Raw genomic sequence first — 26084 nt, 5'->3', positions numbered from 1 at the left:
TAACTTGTGACAAAAAAATAAAAATTCCAGTAACTCGCAGTGCCCCTCACGGAATACCTTGGGGTGTCTTCTTTCCAAAATGGGGTCACTTGTGGGGTAGTTATACTGCCCTGGCAATTTAGGGGCCCTAATGTGTGCGAAGTAGTTTGAAATCAAAATCTGTAAAAAATGGCCGGTGAAATCCTAAAGGTGTTCTTTGGAATGTGGGCCCCTTTGCCCACCTAGGCTGCAAAAAAGTGTCACACATCTGGTATCGCCGTACTCAGGAGAAGTTTGGCAATGTGTTTTGGGGTGTCATTTTACATATACCCATGCTGGGTGATATAAATATCTTGGTCAAATGCCAACTGTGTATAAAAAAATGGGAAAAGTTGTCTTTTGCCAAGATATTTCTCTCAACTAGCATGGGTATATGTAAAATGACACCCCAAAACACATTCCCCAACTTCTCCTGAGTACGGCGATACCAGATGTGTGACACTTTTTTGCAGCCTAGGTGGGCAAAGGGGCACATATTCCAAAGTGCATCTTTAGGATTTCACAGGCCATTTTTTACACATTTCGATTGCAAAGTTCTTCTCACACATTTGGGCCCCTAAATTGCCAGGGCAGTATAACTACCCCACAAGTGACCCCATTTTGGAAAGAAGACACCCCAAGGTATTTCGTGATGGGCATAGTGAGTTCATGGAAGTTTTTATTTTTTGTCACAAGTTAGTGGAATATGAGACTTTGTAAGAAAAAAAAAAAAATTATAATAAATCATCATTTTCCGCTAACTTGTGACAAAAAACAAAAAGTTCTATGAACTCACTATGCCCATCAGCGAATACCTCAGGGTGTCTACTTTCCGAAATGGGGTCATTTGTGGGGTTTTTCTACTGTTTGGGCATTGTAGAACCTCAGGAAACATGACAGGTGCTCAGAAAGTCAGAGCTGCTTCAAAAAGCGGAAATTCACATTTTTGTACCATAGTTTGTAAACGCTATAACTTTTACCCAAACCATTTTTTTTTTACCCAAACATTTTTTTTTAATCAAAGACATGTATAACAAAAAATTTAGCGAAAAATTTATATATGGATGTCGTTTTTTTTGCAAAATTTTACAACTGAAAGTGAAAAATGACATTTTTTTGCAAAAAAATCGTTAAATTTTGATTAATAACAAAAAAAGAAAAAATGTCAGCAGCAATGAAATCCCACCAAATGAAAGCTCCATTAGTGAGAAGAAAAGGAGGTAAAATTCATTTGGGTGGTAAGTTGCATGACCGAGCAATAAACCGCTAAAGTTGTGGAGTGCCGATTTGTAAAAAAGGGCCTGGTCACTAGGGGGGTATAAACCTGTGGTCCTTAAGTGGTTAAATGGTTGACTCTATCTTCGACTTCATCTCAAGTAACATCAGATGCCTCCAGCAAAGAGTCGTGGGTTCGTTAGACACAATCCTTAGCTGGCATGGCCCGGGAGCAGGCCCTGTGCCCTCACTTATTCTCAACCTGCCTCTGTCCTTTTCTTTTCCCTCACCGCGAGAAGTATTATATGCTGTGGGCTCATCTCCACTATATAGCGAGGACGAGCTACTAGAAGACAAGCTACTAGAAGACAGTCAGCAGCTACTGGCAAGCCAAGATGTATAGAGACATCCGCCACTTCCTCCACTAGGTGGGCAAGTAGTGATGACGAGAATGGCGCGGGAGCAGGTGTTGCAAGCGGTCAGGTTCCTGACCCAGAGACCGTTGAGGAGGACTTCAGTGAGGTGCAGACAGTACTCGATGAGGATGATGTAGCTGCTTGCACTTGGGATCCGGGTGACGAAGGGGCTTCATAGTCGGGAGAAGAGGGTACCGTAGTGTTGGAGGTAAAAAAACCCTACTCGGCTGTGTGGCAGTTTTTTGTTAAGCAGCTGGAGGAGGTGAACATGGACATATATAGAATCTGTGGGCAGAAGGTAAAGCATGGCCAGGGTGTCAATGTTGGCACCACGGCCCTGCGTCAACATATGCAGTGTCACCATAGTCAGCAAGTGGCCTGGGAGAACCGTGGCTCTGATGTGGTGATCCAGCCTGCCACAGCAACCACTGCATCATCCAGTGGCACGTACCCAATTTTAGGCAGTCAAGGCTTCACCACCTCAGTCAAAAGGAGCTGTCTGTCCTTCCCATCATCTGCTGCTCCTGATGCTACTGCTCCTCCTCCTTCTACTTGTCATCAGTCATTCCGTCATCAATCAATCACCGAAGCGATTGCTAAGAGACAGCAGTATGCGTGCACTCATCCAACGGCGCAGAAGCTGAATGTGCTCCTGTTCCAGTTGCTGGTGCTGCAGTCCCCCCCTTTCCAAGTGGTGGACTCTGCACCTTTCGGAGAACTGATGGCTTGTGCCAAGCCGAGGTGGAGAGTCCCAAGCTGTCATTTCTTTGCCAAAAAGGCAGTACCAGCCATGCACACACACATGTAGAACAGAAGGTGGGCCAGTCCTTGAGCCTGTCAGTGTCTGCCAAAGTGCACGGCAGCGTTGACATGTGGAGCTGTAACTACAGTCAGGGACAATACATGTCCGTTATGGCCAACTGGGTGAATGTGGTTCCTGCACAGCCACACCCGAAACTTGGCCAGGTCAAGCCGCTTTCGCCTCCACGTTCTCACGCCGTTGCTCCTATGGCAATGTCCGCCTCTGCCTCCTCATCCTTCACTGCAGGGACAATTCACAGTGGCCCTCCAGCATACCACATGAGCAGGGCACAGCGGTGTCAGGCTGTTCTGCACCTCGTTTGCCTTGGTGAGTCACACAGGGGAGGAACTGCTCGGTGTCCTTCATCAAGAAATCGAATCCTGGCTTTCTCCGCGACAACTAAAAATCGGAACTATGGTGACCGACAACGGGAAGAACATTGTGTCGGAACAGTGTCAAGAAGGGCTGAGCCATGTGCAAGATATCCTAAAAATGTCCAGGAAATTTTGCATGCACTTCAGAATACACCGCAAAGCACGACCTCCTTGAGCTGCAGCGGCAGAACGGCATCCCCCAACAAAGGCTGATATGAAACGTTTCCACCCGTTGAAATTCCACCCTCCATATGTCGGACCGACTATATGAACAGAGAAAGGCTATAAGCGATTTCTTAATGATCCAAGCGGACAGGAGTACTCCCCTGTGTAACTTCGATGTCAGCCAGTGGCAGCTCATGCGTGACACCTGCCGTTTGCTAAGGCCCTTTGAGGAGGCCACGTTATTTGTCAGTCGCCAGGACTACGGGATGAACAATGTCATTCCACTGCTTCATTTCCTGGAACAGATGCTGGTAAATCTGGCTGGTCAGGGGACTGGAGATGTGCGCCTAGATCTAATGGCCATATGAGCCCCTGACAGGAGAGGAGGAGCAGGAGCAGCCAGAGGAGCTACAGGGCGATGAGGAAGACGAGGCAGAGGACCCAGATAAACCGTGGCAGTATGCATTGGAGATGGAGGCAGGGAGTCCCTCCAAGTCGCTTGCAAAAATGGCCCGATGCATGCTAACTTGCTTGCATAATGACAGCTGAATTGTCACCATTCGGCAGATGGGATGACTTCTGGCTCTCCACCTTGTTGGACCCTCGCTACTGGTCCAAAAGGGGGGCATTTTTTACACCTGCTGAGAGAGAGGACAAACGGAACTACTATAGAGACATCCTATGTAGTCAGTTAGCCGCTGCCTATCTGCACCATCGTCCATTTTCTCACAGGTCTGACCAGAGGGGCCCTCTGCCATGGCTGCTGTGGCAGGGAGGGGGGTAGGAGCAATTCCAGCTCCATCAGCAGCAACTTGAGTCTAGAGTCGCTGATGAGCAGCTTTCTTCACCCCCCTAGTGAAGAAACTACTGACCAGCAGCAGCATCTAGACCTGGAGCAGAACCTGAACCAACAGGTGGTGGCATACTTGGACAGCATCCTGCCATTCGCTGGACTACTGGGCAGCCAAACTGGATTTGTGGCCACAACTGTCCGAGTTTGCCCTGGAAAAGCTGTCCTACCCAACTAGTAGTGTGGCATCAGAGCAGGTGTTTAGTGCGGCGGGGGCCATAGTTACCCCAAGGACAACTCGCCTGTCCACCCTAAATGTGGAGAGACTGACCTTTGTCAAGATGAATCAGGCATGGATCAGCCAGGATTTCCTCCCACTAATGCCTGATGCACCAGACTAGATCATCCATGGTGCCACACCAACACTTTGACAAAAGAGATCGGTTTCTTCTGGCTACCTGCCTCAGCTATTATTCGGATGCTGCCACCCGCCTGATGCCACATATCAGATGTCAAGTGCTCCTTCTTTCACCCACCATCTTCAGCTGGTAGTGGTATTGCCACCCACCTCCCCACTCTGTCACCGAGTAACTCTATGGTCTCCTAATGCTGCTGCCACCTCCACACTGTCATTGTGCCTGTCTGTGGCCTCCCCTGATTCTGCTGCCACCTCCACGCTCTGTCATTGTGTCACTCTGTGGCCTCCTGATGCTGCTGCCACCTGCACACTATGTCACCTTGCCACTATGTGGTCGCCTGATGCTGCTGCCACCTCCACAATATGTCACCTTGCCATTCTGTGGTCTTCTGATGCTGCTCCCTCCTCCAAACTGTAATTGGGCCACTATTTAGCCTTTTTGACTTGGCTGACATCATAAGTTATTTGACCCTTCTTCTGATCTGTCAGAAGGAAGTAAAAAGGAGACGCACAACGGATCTTGTCTGCATAGCAGCTGTAAGGCCTGTATGGTCCCATCATAATTGGCTTATGATTTAGTAGCCAAAAGCAGGAGTGGATACAAAACACAGAAGACATGCAAATATTCAGTTTATGTGTCATCTCTGTTTATCCACTCTGTTTATCCACTGCGGATGCTCCACAGACAGACAGGATCCGTATTTTGGGGATTATTGTTCTGATGGATCAGAGGAAGGGCAAAATAATCTGTGACGTCAACACAAACTTACTGCTGACACCCTCTCCACTCTGTCAGGGGGGCTCTACTTGTATAAGCGTTTAATAGAACAAGTTCTGTACACATATCTATGTGGAATAAGCTGACAACGGTGTAAAAGGAATGCGCTTCTTCTTGGGCTAACATCAACCTGTAAGGCTCAGTTCATACTTGAATTATTTTGTCAGTTTTGGCCCCGTGACTGCCCAAATAAGTGAAGTGTGCAGTGATTCTAAGAGCAACGCCGGTCATCTGCATGTCACACGGACTCACAGTATTATTTGACTACCATAGCAGACTCCCATGTTACTGCAAGGCACAGTTTTCTGCACCACTATAAAGGCTCTTTGCAGACAGGAAATATACGTTTTTTAACGCGATTCGCCACAAATAAATTCAGGTCTAGCCAAATTTTTTACAAATTTGCTTATCTCTAGTCATCAGCATACTCTTATCTCTGGTACTAGGGAGATGTGAAGATTAGTGTTTGCTCGGGTACTCTGATAGAACACTTTGCAATGCTCGTGTGCTCTACAGAACACCCGAGCACAATGGAAGTCAATGGGAGAAATTGAGCATTAAACCAGGCACCCCCTGCTCTGAAGAGGGGAGGGTACCAGGTCCCACTGAGGTCTATTCAGAAGATCGCTGTACAGTAAGGGAATCCCTGCTCTGACTTCATATATAGCTATGTCCATATATGGAGTCAGTTCTTGGGGACACCCAGTGTATTTAAATCTAATTTAGACTCTATTTCTGAAAAGTTTATGTCAGGATTTGAACTCACAACCTTCTACATTCGAGGAAAGGACTTTACCACTCAGTTATAAAGCTGAATGATAAACTAAGTCAGAAAAACCTCATAGTAGTTTGTCATGTAGTAAGTATTCCTATACAGCAGAAGTATCATTTCATATTTCTGTGCAGGTTAACATGTAGCTGTATAGCGTAGTGGTTAAAGTTCTTTGCTCTAATGTAGAATGTTGTGTGTTCAAATCCCAGCAGAAACATTTCAGAAATAGAGGCTACATTAAATCTATATATTTTTTTTAGTAATTGTAAAAAATGTATGGCACAAAATAAATGTGTAATTACTAACTATATATATATATATATATATATATATATATATATATATATATAAATAAATCATACTTCTAAAATATATATGAATGCATAATATGTGGGAAACTACTACTGATGTAAATATCTTATGGCTAAAAACTTTTATATACACTGCCTGTCCCCAAAAAAAAGTCACCACCTGGATTTAACTAAGCAAATTGTTATGAGCCTCCTATTGGATAATTACTGCATGGGCGGTTATCTTTCAGCTGGCAACAAGTTATTTAACCCCAACTGGTGCAATGAGTTGCTTCTCATTTCTTAAATAACCATGTCGAAAGACTCTTCTCGTGGTCGTGGAAAAGAGGTTAGTCTGTTTGAGAAGGGTCAAATCATTGGCATGCATCAAGCAGAGAAAACATCTAGGGATATTGCAGAAACTACTAAAATTGGTTTAAGGGTTAAGGCAACTGTGCAATGCATTATTAAAAACTGGAAGGATAGTGGGGACCCATCGTATTCCAGGAAGAAATGTGGCTGGAAAAAAATCCTGAATGATTGTGATCGTCAATCACTTAAACGTTTGGTGTAATCAAATCGAAGAAAAACAGTAGAACTCAGGGCTATGTTTAATAGTGAAAGTAAGAGCATTTCCACATGCACAATGTGAAGGGAACTCAAGGGATTGGGACTGAACAGCTGTGTAGCTGCAAGAAAACCACTAATCAGTGAGGCAAAACTGAAAAATAAAGGCTTCAATTTGCTAGGGAGCATAAAGATTGGACTCTGGAGCAATGGAAGAAGGTCATGTGGTCTGATGAGTCCAGATTTACCCTGTTCTAGAGTGATGGGCGCATCAGGGTAAGAAGAGAGGCAGATGAAGTGATGCACCCATCATGCCTAGTGCCTACTGTACAAGCCTGTGGGGGCAGTGCTATGATCTGGGGTTGCAGTTGGTCAGGTCTAGGTTCAGCAACAGTATGTGCTCCAAAAATGAGGTCAGCTGACTACCTGAACATACTGAAGGACCAGGTTATTCCATCAATGGATTTTTTCTTCCCTGATGGCACAGACATATTCCAAGATGACAATACCAGGATTCATCGGGCTCAAATTGTGAAAGAGTGGTTCAGGGAGCATGAGACATCATTTTCACACATGGATTGGCCACCACAGAGTCCAGACCTTAACCCCATTGAATGCAAAATCCTGGTTAAAAATTTATGCAACACTGGATGGAAATAAATATTGTAATATTGCAGAAGCTTATCGAAACAATGCCACAGCGAATGTGTGCCATAATCAAAGCTAAAGGCGGTCCAACTAAATATTAGCGTATGTGACCTTTTTTGGGGGGGGACAGGCAGTATATATGTTTAAATTAAATTTAGCCTCTATTTCTGAAAAGTGTCTGCTGAGATTTGAACTCACAGCCTCCTACATTAGAGCCAAGAACCTTAGCCACTACACTATACAGCTACATGTTAACCTGCACTAAAATATGAAATGATACTTCTGCTGTATAGGAATACTTACTACATGACAAACTACTATGAGGTTATTCTGACATAGTTTATCATTCAGCTTTATAACTGAGTGGTTAAAGTCCTTGCCGCTAATGTAGAAGGTTGCGAGTTCAAATCCTGGCAGAAGCTTTTCAGAAATAGAGGCTAAATTGGATTTAAATACATTGACTCGAGCACACAAGGTATTCGGCCGAACTGGTGTTTAGCTGAGCGTGCTTGCTCAACACTAGTGAAGACCATAACTCCAAACACAATATCTAATACAACACACTGACTAATAAAAGAAGCACATTAACCAGATATGACAGTCAATAGTGACACACCTTCCCCCCAAATAGTGGACCTCTGGACGACCCCTAAACAGGGGGAGCCTGGAGGTATCTACAATTGATTAGTCTGTAGTCCCTGTCACAATAATATTTCTACATTGCTGTGAAAGGTCCTTGTGGTGGCACCATGTAGCCAGTGGCAGGTAGGGCTGCACAGGGATACTGTCCATAGGCATCTGTGGTGCGATGGGCAGAATTATAGTCAATATATGGAGGTAGTCAGATTGGAATGACCACACTTAGCTGCACAAGGGATGGTGGGTAGATACATTGTGGTGTCAGCCCAATAGGTCTTTGAATGAAGGATGGGTGTAGCTGCTGCACCCTGAGTGAACCATCTTGGAGGGTCCTGGGCTGAGCTCCAATATATGTGAGGTTCACATTTGTTCTACAGCCATCTATAATGCTATTAGGGTATTTATAGGCTCATTCAGCGGCTTCTCTGGTTGCGATTGGGGACCGATGGATGCCCTCCTGTGAGCCGTGCCTGTCTCCTGGTAATGCTGCAGTAGATGTCCTAAACATCATTTCCCAGCAGTATGTCCGCAGGTAGATTGTCCATTACACCTACAGTGTGGTTGATGGGTCCTTCACCCCAGTCCAGAGTCACCTCGGCAACTGGCATTTCATGTCTCTCTCCAGCCAACACTATCTTGGCTTTCTGTCCCAGGATTTTTTTTATCCAAGGTGACCACATGGGGTTCTACCAGAGGGATGAAGGTTCATTAAATCCTTCAGCTGGTCATCCATTCACCTTTACTGGGAATATGTGATTTCTCCTCTTCAGTGTGAGTCCAGTGGATTTGCATCACCAAATACTCAGAGTCTCCCATGCTCTGTAGTCCATTGGACATCCCATTGGCATCCTCTGGTATGGAATACATTCTCAACCTGTTGCCATCCCTTCCGTACTGACTGAAGCAATAGGGTGTGCCACTGGAGCTCTAGTGATAGGTGGCACCCTAACCCTAAGGAGCCACATTTATAACAATTTCTTGAGCCAGCAGGAGCCATTGCAGATAGTTTACAGGAGGCCTGTAGAAGTTGGGTGCAAGCCCCCCTCGGTTGTGCGGTCAGTTACCTTGGCTGGTGTTCGTGGTTCGTGCAGGCCTTCTGTGTTGCAGATCGACTTTCCATATACCTATCTGCAAGGCAGGCTGCCTCCTCTAATGTTTGGGGTTCTCGATCCATCACCCACTTCCTAGTTCCTACTGGACAAATTTCCAAAAACTGCTCCTTCAGAAATAGCTGGCGGAGGTCCTCAAAAGTCTCTACGCCACAGCCATGGGTCCACTGGTCCAGGGCCCACGGGTCCACTGGTCGAGGGCATGGGACAACTTGTTGCTAAACTCTAAATAAGTGTCATGGGGCCCCTTTAGTAGGTTATGGATAGAATTGAGCGAAAACCTGGATGTTCGGATTCGAGAAGTTCGGCCGAACTTCCCGGAAATGTTCGGGTTCGGGATCCGAACCCGACCCGAACTTCATCCCGAACTCCATTGAAGTCAATAGGGACCCGAACTAAAAAGGCTGTAAAACAGCCCAGGAAAGACCTAGAGTGCTGCAAAAGGCAGCAAAATGTAGGTAAATCCCCTGCAAACAAATGTGGATAGGGAAATGAATTAAAATAAAATAAATAAAAATTAACCAATATCAATTGGAGAGAGGTCCCATAGCAGAGAATCTGGCTTCACGTCACCCACCACTGTAACAGTCCATTGTCATATATTTAGGCCCAGGCACCCAGGCAGAGTAGAGAGGTCCCGTAACAGAGAATCTGGCTTCATGTCAGCAGAGAATCAGTCTGCATGTCATAGCAGAGAATCATGCTTTACGTCACCCAACACTGGAACAGTCCATTGTCAGATATTTAGGCCCCGGCACCCAGACAGAGGAGAGGTTCATTCAACTTTGGGTTGCCCCGCAATATAATGGTAAAATGAAAATAAAAATAGGATTGAATGAGGAAGTGCCCTGGAGTACAATAATATATGGCTAAGGGGAGGTAGGTAATGTCTAATATGCACAAGGGATGGACAGGTCCTGTGGGATCCATGCCTGGTTCATTTTTATGAACGTCAGCTTGTCCACATTGGCTGTAGACAGGCGGTTGCGTTTGTCTGTAATGACGCCCCCTGCCGTGCTGAATACACGTTCAGACAAAACGCTGGCCGCCGGGCAGGCCAGCACCTCCAAGGCATAAAAGGCTAGCTCTGGCCACGTGGACAATTTAGAGACCCAGAAGTTGAATGGGGCCGAACCATCAGTCAGTACGTGGAGGGGTGTGCACACGTACTGTTCCACCATGTTAGTGAAATGTTGCCTCCTGCTAACACGTTGTGTATCAGGTGGTGGTGCAGTTAGCTGTGGCGTGTTGACAAAACTTTTCCACATCTCTGCCATGCTAAACCTGCCCTCAGAGGAGCTGGCCGTGACACAGCTGCGTTGGCGACCTCTTGCTCCTCATCTGCCTTGGCCTTGGGCTTCCACTTGTTCCCCTGTGACATTTGGGAATGCTCTCAGTAGCGCGTCTACCAATGTGCGCTTGTACTCGCGCATCTTCCTATCACGCTCCAGTGCAGAAAGTAAGGTGGGCACATTTGTACCGTGGATCCAGCAGGGTAGCAACCCAGTAGTCCGCACACGTTAAAATATGGGCAACACTGCTGTCGTTGCGCAGGCACAGCAGCATGTAGTCGCTCATGTGTGCCAGGCTGCCCAGGGGTAAGGACAAGCTGTCCTCTGTGGGAGGCGTATCGTCATCGTCCTGCGTTTCCCAGTGATGGGCCCAAGCTGCGTTGGGTGCCACCCCGTTGTGACCATGCTTCATCCTCCTCCACCTCCTCCTCATCCTCGTCCTCCAGTAGTGGGCCCTGGCTGGCCACATTTGTACCTGGCCTCTGCTGTTGCAAAAAAACTCCCTCTGAGTTACTTCGAAGAGACTGGCCTGAAAGTGCTAAAAATGACCCCTCTTCCTCCTCCTCCTCCTCCTCCTCCTCCTCCTCCTCCTGGGCCACCTCCTCTTCCATCATCGCCCTAAGTGTTTTCTCAAGGAGACATAGAAGTGGTATTGTAACGCTGATAACGGCGTCATCGCCACTGGCCATGTTGGTGGAGTACTCGAAACAGCGCAACAGGGCACACAGGTCTCGCATGGAGGCCCAGTCATTGGTGGTGAAGTGGTGCTGTTCTGTAGTGCGACTGACCCGTGCGTGCTGCAGCTGAAACTACACTATGACCTGCTGCTGCTCGCACAGTCTGTCCAGTGTTATGTCCCCTGGACACTCTGTGTCTCTCAGGTGCTGCTGGCGATGCTGCCAGTATCTGCTCAACAAGTTACGCACACAGGCCGATGTACTACTTAACCAGAGCAAGGTTTATTACTCAGAACATTATGGCATTCTTACATGGAGGAGTCTTATTCCAACAGCTTCTGTCCTTATCAGATGTAATCCCTTCTCAGCCTCATGTGTCTGCTTCCAGTTCCCCTCACACACACTGTCTGACTTCCTGGTACAGCTCCTCCTCCCCCATCATGCATCAGGAGAAAAAGGGTAAAGGTCACAGTGATCTATCACAACATCACACCTCCTTTCCTCCCCAAAAAAAAAAAAAAAAAAACATAACAAGAGAACAAAATGTTGAACACATAACATAACAAGGCAAGCGAGATCCGTTCAGCAAGTAGTATCTCCAATTCAGTTCTGTGATTTCCGCAGCACTTCATGAGCCCTTTGTCTCTGTTCCCTGACCTCCAATGTGTCCCGTAAGATTTCAGCACTTTGCCAGCGAGGCGTTTGACGTCTTTGACGGGTAGACCTACGCAGAGGTACAGCACCGGGAGGAATAAAGTCAGTCAAAGGTACTGGAGATGTCAGTGGGCGTCCCACAGACAAATCAGTCTCTGTAACTTCAGGCACATGTCCGGGCTCCTTAGGAATATGGTCACCAACCGGTTCAGGGTTTGGGTGTAAACTTGTGGGATCATGCCAGACACCATGCCATATGTCACCAGCAGAGTTCAGAGTAGACTCTGGTGGGTGGTCAGAAAGAAGGGTCGGTTTTGTCACTAGTGGCCGGCAAATGCGTTTCCTCAATTGTGAAAGGTGTCGCCGAACACAAATGCCTTCCTCCAGGCGGACAAGGTACATTCTTCTGCCAAGAGTTCCATCAATAACGCCAGGAAGCCAAGGAGGCAAAGCTCTGTAATTCTGAGACCATACAAGATCACCGGCACGGAATCCCAGACGGCCCGGCGGAGGAGGTGTTGGTGACTGCTCCTGCGGACGAACTAAATCAAGTTTGGTGCGGAGATGCCTGCCAAACATAAGAAAAGCCGGTGACAGCCCAGTAGTAGCGTGTTTCGTGTTACGGTACATGATCAAGAATTCCAGCAGCTTCTCTTCTGACAGTCCAACCTGGTCCAGAGTGGACAGTAAGTGCTTCTTAAATGACTGCACAAATCGTTCTGCCAGCCCATTTGAAGCTGGATGATAAGGAGCTGTTTTGTAGTGTTGGACACCCAAACCACTAAGGAAGGATTGAAACTCATGCGATGTAAATTGAGTTCCATTGTCGGAGACTATGGCTGTAGGCAAGCCAAATTGAGCAAAGAGCTTCCTTAAGACTAGAATGGTAGCAGCTGAGGTAATAGAAGGCATTTGAAAAACCTCCGGCCATTTTGAATGTGCATCTACCACGATCAAATACATTTTACCCTGGATGGGGCCAGCAAAATCAAGATGGAGTCTGGACCACGGTTCTGTTGGCCATGGCCAAGGTTGCAGGGTTCCTCTCTTTTGGGGTCGCTGGGCTTGACAGCACCCAGGACATTGAGCAACATAATCTTCAATTGCTGTATCCATTTGTGGCCACCAAACATAGCTCCGGGCCCGCTGCTTTATGCGCACCACACCAGGATGGCCTTCATGCAGTATCCTTAGCATGGTTGATTGCAAGTACTGGAGTACAATCACTCTATTGCCCCATTGTAGGCAACCAGCATTAGTCACAAGCTCACATTTTCTGGCAAAGTACGGACGAAAGTCACCTGAAACACTCCCTGGCCATCCAGTCTGAACATAAGAGAATATCTGAGACAGAAAAGGATCTGTGGCTGTATGTCTGGCAATCAGGGAGGTGGACATGCAAGATTGTGGCCTGTGTACTTCCACTACACGTACCTCTCTTAGTGGGTGGTCATCTCTTAGTGGCAATCTGGAAAATGCATCTGCATTGCCATGGGTATCATGGGAGCGGTATCTGATCGAATAAGCATAAGCTCCTAAAAATAAAGCGTACCTTTGTAAGCGAGATGCGGTTGTTGTAGAAATTCCTTTCTGAGGGTTCAGTATTGACAACAGAGGTTTGTGGTCAGTGATAAGTGTGAACTCCCGACCATAGACGTACGCGTGAAATTTTTTTGTGGCCCATACAATGGCCAAAGCTTCCTTGTCAATCTGGGAGTAGTTTTGTTCTGCTGAGGTTAAAGACCTGGAGGCAAAAGAAATGGGGCACTCCGTGCCATCCGGCATGACATGGGAAAGCACTGCACCCAGTCCATAAGGCGAGGCATCACAAGCCAGGATGACGGGTTTCTTTAAATCATAGTGGACCAGAACTCGAGAAGACAGAATGAGTTCTTTAGAAAGCCGAAAAGCTTCTTCACATTTGTCTGTCCATATCCATTTAGCTCTTGCATCCAGTAAGCGATGTAATGGGTAGAGCTGGTGCGCTAGGTTCGGCAAGAAACGGTGGTAGTAATTTAGGAGGCCAAGGTAGGACCTGAGCTGGGTGACATTCCGGGGGGTAGGGGCATGGGTAAGGGCTTTAACCTTTTCTTCAGTAGTGTGTAACCCATGACGGTCCACCGTGTGGGCACAAAACTCCAGTTGAGACTTGAGAAATTCGCATTTTGACAGATTGACACTTAAACCATACTTTTGGAGTCTCCCTAGCACAGCTTCAACATTCTTTCTGTGTTCTTCATCAGTGGGACCAGTGATGAGCATGTCATCCAGTAGACATTGGGTGAAAGGTATTCCTGCCAGTACCTCATCCATGATCCGCTGCCAGATGGCTGGAGCTGGGGCTATGCCAAAAACCATGCGGTTATACTGGAATAATCCTTTATGAGTGTTAATGGTCAACAGATGGCGTGAATCTGGGTGTACTTGCAGTTGCAGGTAAGCTTGCTTTAAGTCTATTTTTGTAAACTTTTGCCCCCCAGCCAGTGAGCCAAATAAATCTTCAAGTCGAGGCAATGGGTATTGATCCACAAGAAGTTGGTTGTTCAGAGCTACCCTGAAATCACCACAAATCCTAATGTCTCCATTCTTTTTCTTGACAGGCACAATTGGTGATGCCCATTCACTTCTATCCACTTTCGTTATGATCTTTTCAGCCAATAGGTGGTCCAGCTCTGCTTCCACTTTTTTCCGCAAGGCAAAAGGTACTGATCTTGCCTTACAAAAACGAGGTGTAGCACCAGGCTTCAAGAGGAGGTGGGCCATCTTTCCTTTTACGGTGCCCAAAGAGTCCTCAAAAACCTCTTTAAAACGTGACTTCAGGGATTCCACCCAATGGTCTACTTTAGAAAGCAATGTACATTGGCCAATGGTAAAAGGAGGCATGCCCAGGGCTTTGATCCAGTCCCTTCCAAACAGCGGAGGACCTCCATTCCTTACAACATAAAGGCGTAGACTTTGACTGTGGTTGCCTAATGTAACAAGGGGCTTTACATAACCCAAGGGCTGTAGTAGTTCCTTGCTGTAGGTTTGTAGCGTGAGCTTTGTAGGTTTTAGCGGCAGGGACAGACCCGATGCCTTTAAATCAGTCCATGAAATGACAGACACAGCTGCCCGTGTATCAACATCCATGGAGACAGGACAGCCATTGAGTGTGACATCCACTTTAATCGCCGGAGTACTCCCAGCTACTCAAAACAGTCCAACATGGACACATGTCTCCTCATCAGAGCTAAAACCGTTATTGTCCATATCCACACGGAATGTCTGTTTACGTCTATCTTTAGTGGTAGTGTTCGGGGAGCGAGAGCTGCGGCAAACGCGCCCAATATGACCAGTCTTCCCACAGCGAAAACAAACGACATCCTTGAACTTGCAAGCAGGCGCACTGTGAGTAGTGTTACCACAACGGTAGCAAGTCGGGGTCCCAGAGACAGAAGAATTAGGGTGGCGAGGTTTAAGCCGAGTGGCAGGGGACGGGCGTCTCGAGCGTTGAGTGATAGCAGTGTGGAATATTTCCTCACCCTGGCTTGCAGGAGTTGTAGGTGGTGCCTTCAGTAGGGTGGCGTCCCGTGTTGCCAACTCCATGACCGTAGCAAGGTCAGTGGCTTTCGTCAGAGTCAAGTCGGGTTCTGTGAGTAAACGTTTCTGTATGGCTGGGTCGCAGAGTCCCATAACGAACATGTCACGGAGAGCCGTCTGTAGGTAGTCTCCAAACTGACAAGTGGCAGCCAGTTTACGTAAAGCAATGATATATGTCTTTATATCCTCCCCGGCCTGCTGCCTTCTACCGTAGAATTTAAACCGCTCCGCGATTTCCAACGGCTTCGGGTTGTAGTGTGTATGTAGCGTCTGAATTAACTCAGGCAGGGACTTAGAGGCTGGCTTGTCTGGAGAAACAAGGTCTCTGAGGGTTCCATATGCAGCTTGACCCAATGCAGTGAGAAAAACTGCACTTCTCTTTTCAACAGTCACATTATTCGCTTCCATATACTGTTCCAGCCTCTCCACCCAGGAGGTCCATGACTCAGCTGCAGGATCAAATGGTTGAATAAACCCTATGAAGGCCATGTGTGCTAAAATCAACAATCCTCGTCGCCACTGTTATGTCCCCTGGACACTCTGTGTCTCTCAGGTGCTGCTGGCAATGCTGCCAGTATCTGCTCAACAAGTTACGCACACAGGCCGATGTACTACTTAACCAGAGCAAGGTTTATTACTCAGAACATTATGGCATTCTTACATGGAGGAGTCTTATTCCAACAGCTTCTGTCCTTATCAGATGTAATCCCTTCTCAGCCTCATGTGTCTGCTTCCAGTTCCCCTCACACACACTGTCTGACTTCCTGGTACAGCTCCTCCTCCCCCATCATGCATCAGGAGAAAAAGGGGAAAGGTCACAGTGATCTATCACAACATCACACCCAGCATGTGCAAGGCGGAGTTCCACCTGGTGGGCACGTCGTATATGAGGCGGTGAGCGGGAAGGCCGAAGTTACGCTGTAGTGCAGACAGGCAAGCAGCGGCAGGATGTGAACGCCAGAAGCGCGAACAGACGGCCCGCACTTTATGCAGCAGCTCTGACATGTCGGGGTAGTTGTGAATGAACTTCTGCACCACCAAATTCAGCACATGCGCCAGGCAAGGGATGTGCGTCAAACCGGCTAGTCCCAGAGCTGCAACGAGATTTCGCCCATTATCTCACACCACCAGGCCGGGCTTGAGGCTCACCGGCAGCAACCACTCGTCGGTCTGTTGTTCTATACCCCGCCACAACTCCTGTGCGGTGTGGGGCCTGTCCCCCAAACATATGAGTTTCAGAATGGCCTGCTGACGTTTACCCCGGGCTGTGCTGAAGTTGGTGGTGAAGGTGTGTGGCTGACTGGATGAGCAGGTGGAAGAAGAGGAGGAGGAAGCCGAGAAGGAGGAGGTGGCAACAGGAGGCAAAGAATGTTGCCCTGCGATCCTTGTTGGCGGAAGGACGTGCGCCAAACAGCTCTCCGCCTGCGGCCCAGCCGCCACTACATTTACCCAGTGTGCAGTTAGGAAGATATAGCGTCCCTGGCCGTGCTTACTGGTCCACGTATCTGTGGTTAGGTGGACCTTGCCACAGATGGCGTTGCGCAGTGCACACTTGATTTTATCGGATACTTGGTTGTGCAGGGAAGGCACAGCTCTCTTGGAGAAGTAGTGCCGGCTGGGAACAACATACTGTGGGACAGCAAGCGACATGAGCTGTTTGAAGCTTTCTGTGTCCACCAGCCTAAATGACAGCATTTCATAGGCCAGTAGTTTAGAAATGCTGGCATTCAGGGCCAGGGATCGAGGGTGGCTAGGTGGGAATTTACGCTTTCTCTCAAATGTTTGTGAGATGGAGAGCTGAACGCTGCCGTGTGACATGGTTGAGATGCTTGGTGACGGAGGTGGTGGTGGTGTTGGTGGTACATCCCCTGTTTGCTGGGCGGCAGGTGCCAACGTTCCTCCAGAGGCGGAGGAAGAGGCCGAGGCGGCAGCAGCAGAAGAGGCAGAGGCGGCAGCAGCAGAAGAGGTAGCAGGGGGAGCCTGAGTGACTTCCTTGGTTTTAAGGTGCTTACTCCACTGCAGTCCATGCTTTGCATGTAGGTGCCTGGTCATGCAGGTTGTGCTCAGGTTCAGAACGTTAATGCCTCGCTTCAGGCTCTGATGGCACAGCGTGCAAACCACTCGGGTCTTGTCGTCAGCACATTGTTTGAAGAAGTGCCATGCCAGGGAACTCCTTGAAGCTGCCTTTGGGGTGCTCGGTCCCAGATGGCGGCGGTCAGTAGCAGGCGGAGTCTCTTGGCGGCAGGTGTTCTGCTTTTACCCACTGCTCCCTCTTTTGCTACGCTGTTGGCTCGGTCTCACCACTGCCTCTTCCTCCGAACTGTGAAAGTCAGTGGCACGACCTTCATTCCATGTGGGGTCTAGGACCTCATCGTCCCCTGCATCGTCTTCCACCCAGTCTTGATCCCTGACCTCCTGTTCAGTCTGCACACTGCAGAAAGACGCAGCAGTTGGCACCTGTGTTTCGTCATCATCAGAGACATGCTGAGGTGGTATTCCCATGTCCTCATCATCAGGAAACATAAGTGGTTGTGCGTCAGTGCATTCTATGTCTTCCACCGCTGGGGAAGGGCTAGGTGGATGCCCTTGGGAAACCCTGCCAGCGGAGTCTTCAAACAGCATAAGAGACTGCTGCATAACTTGAGGCTCAGACAGTTTCCCTGGTATGCATGGGGGTGATGTGACAGACTGATGGGCTTGGTTTTCAGGCGCCATCTGTGCGCTTTCTGCAGAAGACTGCGTGGGAGATAATGTGAACGTGCTGGATCCACTGTCTGCCACCCAATTGACTAATGCCTGTACCTGCTCAGGCCTTACCATCCTTAGAACGGCATTGGGCCCCACCAAATATCGCTGTAAATTATGGCGGCTACTGGGACCTGAGGTAGTTGGTTCACTAAGACGTGTGGCTGTGGCAGAACGGCCACGTCCTCTCCCAGCACCAGAGGGTCCACTAACACCACCACGACCATGTCCGCGTCCGCGTCCTTTACTAGATGTTTTCCTCATTGTTATCGTTCACCACAACAACAAAAATATTATTTGGCCCAATGTATTGAATTCAAATTCAGGCCTTTTTTTACAGACACCTAACACTATCTGGCATCTATTTAGGTCCCGTTTTACACTAATACAGGCACAGCAGTAACGACAGATTTAGCTGAATATAAATTTGAGGCCTAGTATTTAGGCGCTGGGTGACCGGTATGGATTTACTGACAGAATTAGACTTGGAAATGCACAGTAGCGTGTGTGTGAAGTTATTCAGAATGACCCTATGTGCACCTTGAATATTATATACCCTTTTAGGGATAGATTTAAAATAGCTCTGATACAGCAGAAACCACTAAATTAGGAAATTGCTAAATTGGGAATTGTATTTCAACCCAGAACAAAAAATGTGCTTTGACGGACACTAAATAACTTGCCCAGCCACAACAGTACAGCAGTAACGACAGATTTAGCTGGATATAAATTTGAGGCCTAGTATTTAGGCGCTGGGTGACAGGTATAGGTTTACTGACAGAATTAGACTTGGAAATGCACAGTAGCGTGTGTGTGAAGTTATTCAGAATGACCCTATGTGCACCTTGAATATTATATACCCTTTTAGGGATAGATTTAAAATAGCTCTGATATAGCAGAAACCACTAAATTAGGAAATTGCTAAATTGGGAATTGTATTTCAACCCAGAACAAAAAATGTGCTTTGACGGACACTAAATAACTTGACCAGCCACACCAGTAACGACAGATTTAGCGGGATATAAACTTGAGGCCTAGTATTTAGGCGCTGGGTGACAGGTATACGTTTACTGACAGAATTAGACTGGGATATGGCCAAAAAATAACCACACTATTGATGGTTAAATGCACTTGGTGTGACAGCTTGACCAACCACACTACTGAGGGTTAAATGCACTTGGTGACAGGCGCAGCTTGCCCCTGATGTAGTATATGGCCAAAAAATAAACAGACTATTGCTGGTTAAATGCACTTGGTGTGACAGCTTCACCCTAATGTAGGATTTATCCAAAAAACAAACACACCATTGAGGGTTAAATGCACTTGGTGACGGGCGCAGCTTGCCCCTGATGTAGTATATGGCCAAAAAATAAACAGACTATTGCTGGTTAAATGCACTTGGTGTGACAGCTTCACCCTGATGTAGGATTTAGCCAAAAAACAACCACACCATTGAGGGTTAAAAGCACTTGGTGACAGGCGCAGCTTGCCCCTGATGTAGTATATGGCCAAAAAATAAACAGACTATTGCTGGTTAAATGCACTTGGTGTGACAGCTTCACCCTGATGTAGGCTTTAGCCAAAAAACAACCACACCATTGAGGGTTAAATGCACTTGGCTGCAGCTTCTGCTGGCGCAACACAAGACAGAAAATGGCCGCCGATTACCCCAGAAAAAAGTGACTGAAAAACGCTCTGGGCAGCCTAAAAACAGTGAGCAATTCAATAGCAGCAGTTTAATCATCCACAGCTGCAGATCGATCTCTGGATGGAGTCTTTTGGAGGAGTTAATCAGCCTAATCTCGCCCTACTGTCGCAGCTGCAGCCTCTCCCTACACTGATCAGAGCAGAGTGACGGGCGGCGCTATGTGACTCCAGCTTAAATAGAGGCTGGGTCACATGGTGCTCTGGCCAATCACAGCCATGCCAATAGTAGGCATGGCTGTGACGGCCTCTTGGGGCCAGTAGTATGACGCTTGTTGATTGGCTGCTTTGCAGCCTTTCAAAAAGCACCAAGAAAGCGACGAACACCGAACCCGAACCCGGACTTTTACGAAAATGTCCGGGTTCGGGTCCGTGTCACGGACACCCCAAAATTCGGTACGAAACCGAACTATACAGTTCGGGTTCGCTCATCCCTAATACTGGACGCTTTCACCACAAATTACTGCAGAAGTGAAATGCGTATATATTTTTCCTTTTTATATTGAAATAGGCCACTAAACTCTTTCAACACAAATTACTGCAGAAGTGAAATGCGTATATATTTTTCCTTTTTATATTGAAATAGGCCACTAAACTCTTTCAACACAAATAACTGCAGAAGTGAAATGCGTATATATTTTTCTTTTTCCACAGATATAAGCCACTAAAGGCTTTTCAACATAGCACTTGCACCCCAATAACAAGAAAACGTTTCTAGAATGCCAGAGCTTTTTAATGGCTATTTGGATCCCAAATAATGTTTCCCTGCACTTGTAAATCGCTTTTTTTTCACAATGAGGTTTTTCTAGCACTGTCCCAAGTGCCTTCTGATGTCTCTCCCTGCACTAAGATGCTGTGAAATTATTCCTCCCTATCCTTTCCCTGCACTTAAAAAATTGTTTTTTCAGTTTTTTTTTTAAACATAGAGGTTTTTCCAGTTGCTGTCCCTAGCTCCTTCTTATGTCTGTCCCTGCACTCTGAACACTGGAAAATGTCTGACTCTAAGATATCCGCCGTATTTATAGGGCTGTGACATTACAGGGCTGGCTGGCTGCTGATTGGCTGCATGCATGTCATTATGGGTCAGCCCGCCTTCCCAGAGTTCCTTGTCCCATGTCCTCACATGTGTAGCCGCCATTGTAGCCTCTATTTTAGAAAAATTGTGATTCGTTACCACAAAGCGTAAGTAAATTTGCATTCTTTGCAAATCGTTAATCTCTAGTGATGACTTCTGGAGATATGTGACAAGATGCACAAAGTGTACACCACACTGAGAAGTGCAATAGGACTATTTGGTTTCTGTGGTAATTTTTCTTGCATCCCTTGCACTAGTAATGTAACAGCTCCTAATTCTTCAGTTGGAATAATAGAAACACTCCATTAAAGGGGTTCTCCAAGAGTATAAAATGTCCCCTCATGTGCCGCGCACCCCACATGCAATATACTTACCCCGGTCCCCTCTTCCGGCGCCACTCCTGGTCCCCGCCACTGCTGTTTTTCCCTGCACACCAATGAAAACATCTGATGTCGGGGGAGCAGCCAATGGCAGGCGGGGGCGGGGACGAGCCTTCATAGCGTCACCGGCTATGCTAGGGAGGCTTGTCCCCATCCCCGCCTGCCATTGGCTGCTCCCCCCAACACCGGATGTCTACATCCCTGTGCAGGGAGAAGCAACAGTAGTGGTGCAGGGACCAGGAGTGGCTCCAGGAGCGGAGAACGGGGTAAGTATATTCCATGTCGGGTGCTCAGCACATGAGGGGACATTTAATACTCTTGGAGAACCCATTTAAAGGGAACCTGTCACCGGGATTTTGTGTATAGAGCTGAGGACATGGGTTGCTAGATGGCCGCTAGCACATCCGCAATATCCAGTCCCCATAGCTCTGTGTGCCTTTATTGTGTAAAAAAAAAACTATTTGATACATATGCAAATTAAACTGAGATGAGTCCTGTACGTTAGATGAGTCAGGGACAGGACTCATCTCAGGTTAATTTGCATATGTATCAAATCATTTTTTTTTTACACAATAAAAGCACAGAGAGCTATGGGGACTGGGTATTGTGGATGTGCTAGCGGCCATCTAGCAACCCATGTCCTCAGCTCTATACCCAAAATCCAGGTGACAGGTTCCCTGTTTCTTGCACCCAGGAATTTAATCTTTGTCTTAACAGATCACCTGTAACGTTATGGTAATGCTATTATTGTCATTCAGACCGGTAACATATGGTACAGTGCCAGTATCTATAGCTGTTTTTAAATCTATTACAATACACAAAATCTTCACTCTGATTACATTTTGTAGGCAATTTGCAGCGGGTTCAATTTCCCAGATGAATATTGTCCATTGGCAGACTCTGAGCACAAGATGGAAAGACTGCATAGGAAACCTGGGACCACACCATATGCCACCAACTTACCCACATTCCTGGATGTGGAGAACATACTGAAGCTTGAGAACTTTGACACTCCACCTTATAATGAGACATCTTTATACAGCTTCAGAAACGCCCTGGAAGGTGGGATATGTCTTATAACATCATCATTTTGGGCAGTTGTGTTCATATAGTCATCTCTTCATTTTATCAACTCTAATTATAGTTTCATTGGATACAATTCTTACACTCTAACTAATGTATTTCCAAATTCATTAACATCACAAAGACTCGTTAAAGCCCTACAGCTGACAAAATACACCAGAAATCCATCAGCCAACAACACAAGATAGTCATCAGCCAATAACACCAGATAGCCATGAGCCAAGCACACCAAATAGCCATCAGCCAAGAACACTCGATAGCTGTGAGCAAAGCACACCAGACAACCATCAGCCAAACACATCAGACTGTCGTCAGCGAAACATATGAGAAAGCCATCAGCCAAACACATCAGATAGCAATCTGGTGTTTTTGCTTGACGACTATCAGCCAGACACACCAGATAGCTGTCAAACACACCAGATAGCTAACAGACAAACACATCAGATAGCCATTAGCCAAAAACACTAGATAGCCGTGAGTCAAGCACACCAGACAGCTGTCAGCCACAACACCAGATAGCCTTTAGCTAAGCACATCAGATAGCTGTCAAACAAAAACAGCAGATTGCCATTAGTCTAAAACACAATATACCGTATTTTTCGCCCTATAAGACGCACTTTTCTGCCCCAAAAGTGGGGGGGAAATAGCAGTGCATCTTATGGGGCGAATGCTGCGACCATCGGGTGTATCAGCTGAGAGGGAGGAGGGGCTGGGGGCCGGCACCTGGTTCTGTAATGGCAGCGGGGCCCGGTGCAGTCACTGTATTCTACTACACCGAGCCCCGTTCACTAGTATAATCATATCTAACTTGTGGTTTTTGTTAAAGTATTAAAATCATCTTAAATCCAGCACTGTACTACTTACTACTAACTTTTTGGCAGTCAGGAGGCCGGGCGGGCGCTCGCAGCGTAGCTCACTATGTCACGCGCCTGCTCCGTACACTTTATGAATGAAGCAGGTGGTGCAGGTGCATGACGTAGTGAGCTACGCTGTGAGCGCCCGCCCAGCCTCCTGACTGCCAAGAAGTTAGTAGTAAGTAGTACAGCGCTGGATTTAAGATGATTTTAATACTTTAACAATACCCACAAGTAGGGATGAGCGAACTCGAACTGTATAGTTCGGGTTCGTACCGAATTTTGGGGTGTCCGTGACATTTTCGTAAAAGTCCAGGTTCGGGTTCGGTGTTTGGCGCTTTCTTGGCGCTTTTTGAAAGGCTGCAAAGCAGCCAATCAACAAGCGTCATGCTACTTGCCCCAAGAGGCCATCACAGTCATGACTACTATTGTCATGGCTGTGATTGGCCAGTGCACCATGTGACCCAGCCTCTATTTAAGCTGGAGTCACATAGCGCCGCACGTCACTCTGCTCTGATCAGTGTAGGGAGAGGATGCAGCTGCTGCTGTTAGGGCGAGATTAGGCAGATTAACTCCTCCAAAGGACTTAATTCAGTGATCGATCTACAGCTGTAAATCATTCAACCTCTGCTATTTAATTGCTCACTGTTTTTAGGCTGCCCAGAGCGTTTTTCTGTCACTTTTTTCTGGGGTGATCGGCGGCCATTTTGTGTCTTGTGGTGCGCCAGCACAAGCTGCCACCAAATACATTTAACCATCAATAGTGTGTTTTTTTTTTTTTTGCTATATCCTACATCAGGGGCTCGGCTGTGCTTGCTATTTTATTGAGGGGTGAAATACAATTGCCAAAATAGCAGTACCCTAAATCTGGTGTTTCAGCTGTGGCCAGCCAATTGTAATACTGTCTGCTGTCTGGCAAAGGATATATTTTTGTTCTGGGTTGAAATACAATTCCCAACTTAGCAATTCCCTAAATCAGTGGTTTCTGCTGTATCAGGCCAAGTTTAAATCTATCCGTAAAAGGGTATATTAGATTGAAGGTGCGAATACTTCACACGCTACCGTGCATTTCCAAGTCTAATTCTGTCCGTAAAAGGGATACCTGTCATCCAGGGCCTAAATAATAGGCCTACAATTTATATTCAGCTAAATCTGTGGTTACTGCTGTGCCTGTATTAGTGTAATACGGTACCTAAATAGATAGCCAGATGTGTTAGGTGCCTGTAAAAAAAAGGCCTGAATTTGAATTCAATACATTGGGCCAAATAATTTTTTTCTTATTGTGGTGAACGGTAACAATGATGAAAACATCTAGTAAGGGACGTGGACACGGACTTGGTCGTGGTGGTGTTAGTGGACCCTCTGGTGCTGGGAGAGGACGTGGCCGTTCTGCCACAGCCACACGTCCTAGTGAACCAACTACCTCAGGTCCCAGTAGCCGCCAGAATTTACAGCGATATATGGTGGGGCCCAATGCCCTTCTAAGGATGGTAAGACCTGAACAGGTACAGGCATTAGTCAATTGGGTGGCCGACAGTGGATCCAGCACGTTCACATTATCTCCCACCCAGCCTTCTGCAGTAAGCGCACAGATGGCACCTGAAAGCCAAGCCCATCAGTCTGTCACATCACCCCCATGCATACCAGGGAAACTGTCTGAGCCTCAAGTTATGCAGCAGTCTCTTATGCTGTTTGAAGACTCCGCTGGCAGGGTTTCCCAAGGGCATCCACCTAGCCCTTCCCCAGCGGTGGAAGACATAGAATGCACTGACGCACAACCACTTATGTTTCCTGATGATGAGGACATGGGAATACCACCTCAGCACGTCTCTGATGATGATGAAACACAGGTGCCAACTGCTGCGTCTTTCTGCAGTGTGCAGACTGAACAGGAGGTCAGGGATCAAGACTGGGTGAAAGACGATGCAGGGGACGATGAGGTCCTAGACCCCACATGGAATGAAGGTCGTGCCACTGATTTTCACAGTTCGGAGGAAGAGGCCGTGGTGAGACCGAGCCAACAGCGTAGCAAAAGAGGGAGCAGTGGGCAAAAGCAGAACACCCACCGCCAAGAGAGTCCGTCTGCTACTGGCCACCGCCATCTGGGACCGAGCACCCCAAAGGCAGCTTCAAGGAGTTCCCTGGCATGGCACTTCTTCAAACAATGTGCTGACGACAAGACCCGAGTGGTTTGCACACTGTGCCATCAGAGCCTGAAGCGAGGCATTAGCGTTCTGAACCTTAGCACAACCTGCATGACCAGGCACCTGCATGCAAAGCATGGACTGCAGTGGAGTAAACACCTTAAAAACAAGGAACTCACTCAGGCTCCCCCTGCTACCTCTTCTGCTGCTGCCGCCTCGGCCTCTTCCTCCGCCTCTGGAGGAACGTTGGCACCTGCCGCCAAGCAAACAGAGGATAAAATCAAGTGTGCACTGCGCAATGCCATCTGTGGCAAGGTCCACCTAACCACAGATACGTGGACCAGTAAGCGCGGCCAGGGACGCTATATCTCCCTAACTGCACACTGGGTAAATGTAATGGCGGCTGGGCCCCAGGCGGAGAGCTGTTTGGCGCACGTCCTTCCGCCGCCAAGGATCGCAGGGCAACATTCTTTGCCTCCTGTTGCCTCCTCCTCCTACTCGGCTTCCTCCTCCTCTTCTTCCACCTGCTCATCCAGTCAGCCACACACCTTCACCACCAACTTCAGCACAGCCCGGGGTAAACGTCAGCAGGCCATTTTGAAACTCATATGTTTGGGGGACAGGCCCCACACCGCACATGAGTTGTGGCGGGGTATAGAAAAACAGACCGACGAGTGGTTGCTGCCGGTGAGCCTCAAGCCCGGCCTGGTGGTGTGCGATAATGGGCGAAATCTCGTTTCAGCTCTGGGACTAGCCGGTTTGACGCACATCCTTGTCTGGCGCATGTGCTGAAATAGGTGGTGCAGAAGTTCATTCACAACTACCTCGACATGTCAGAGCTGCTGCATAAAGTGCGGGCCGTCTGTGCGCGCTTCCGGCGTTCACATCCTGCCGCT

The 26084-nt window shown here is 47.5% G+C and overlaps 1 protein-coding gene across 1 annotated transcript in view; it reads left to right on the top strand.

Moving 5' to 3' along the window:
• Positions 1 to 26084, top strand: part of LOC122931738 (tyrosinase-like) — a 112207-nt gene that overhangs the window by 43629 nt on the left and 42494 nt on the right. The window contains exon 3 of the mRNA XM_044285804.1: positions 21956 to 22169. Within this exon, the coding sequence (XP_044141739.1) occupies positions 21956 to 22169 (214 nt within the window). The remainder of the gene's footprint in view (positions 1 to 21955; positions 22170 to 26084) is intronic.

Source organism: Bufo gargarizans, chromosome 3, assembly GCF_014858855.1.
Source record: "Bufo gargarizans isolate SCDJY-AF-19 chromosome 3, ASM1485885v1, whole genome shotgun sequence".
NCBI lineage: Eukaryota > Metazoa > Chordata > Amphibia > Anura > Bufonidae > Bufo > Bufo gargarizans.
This window is presented reverse-complemented; position numbering and strand designations above follow the sequence as displayed.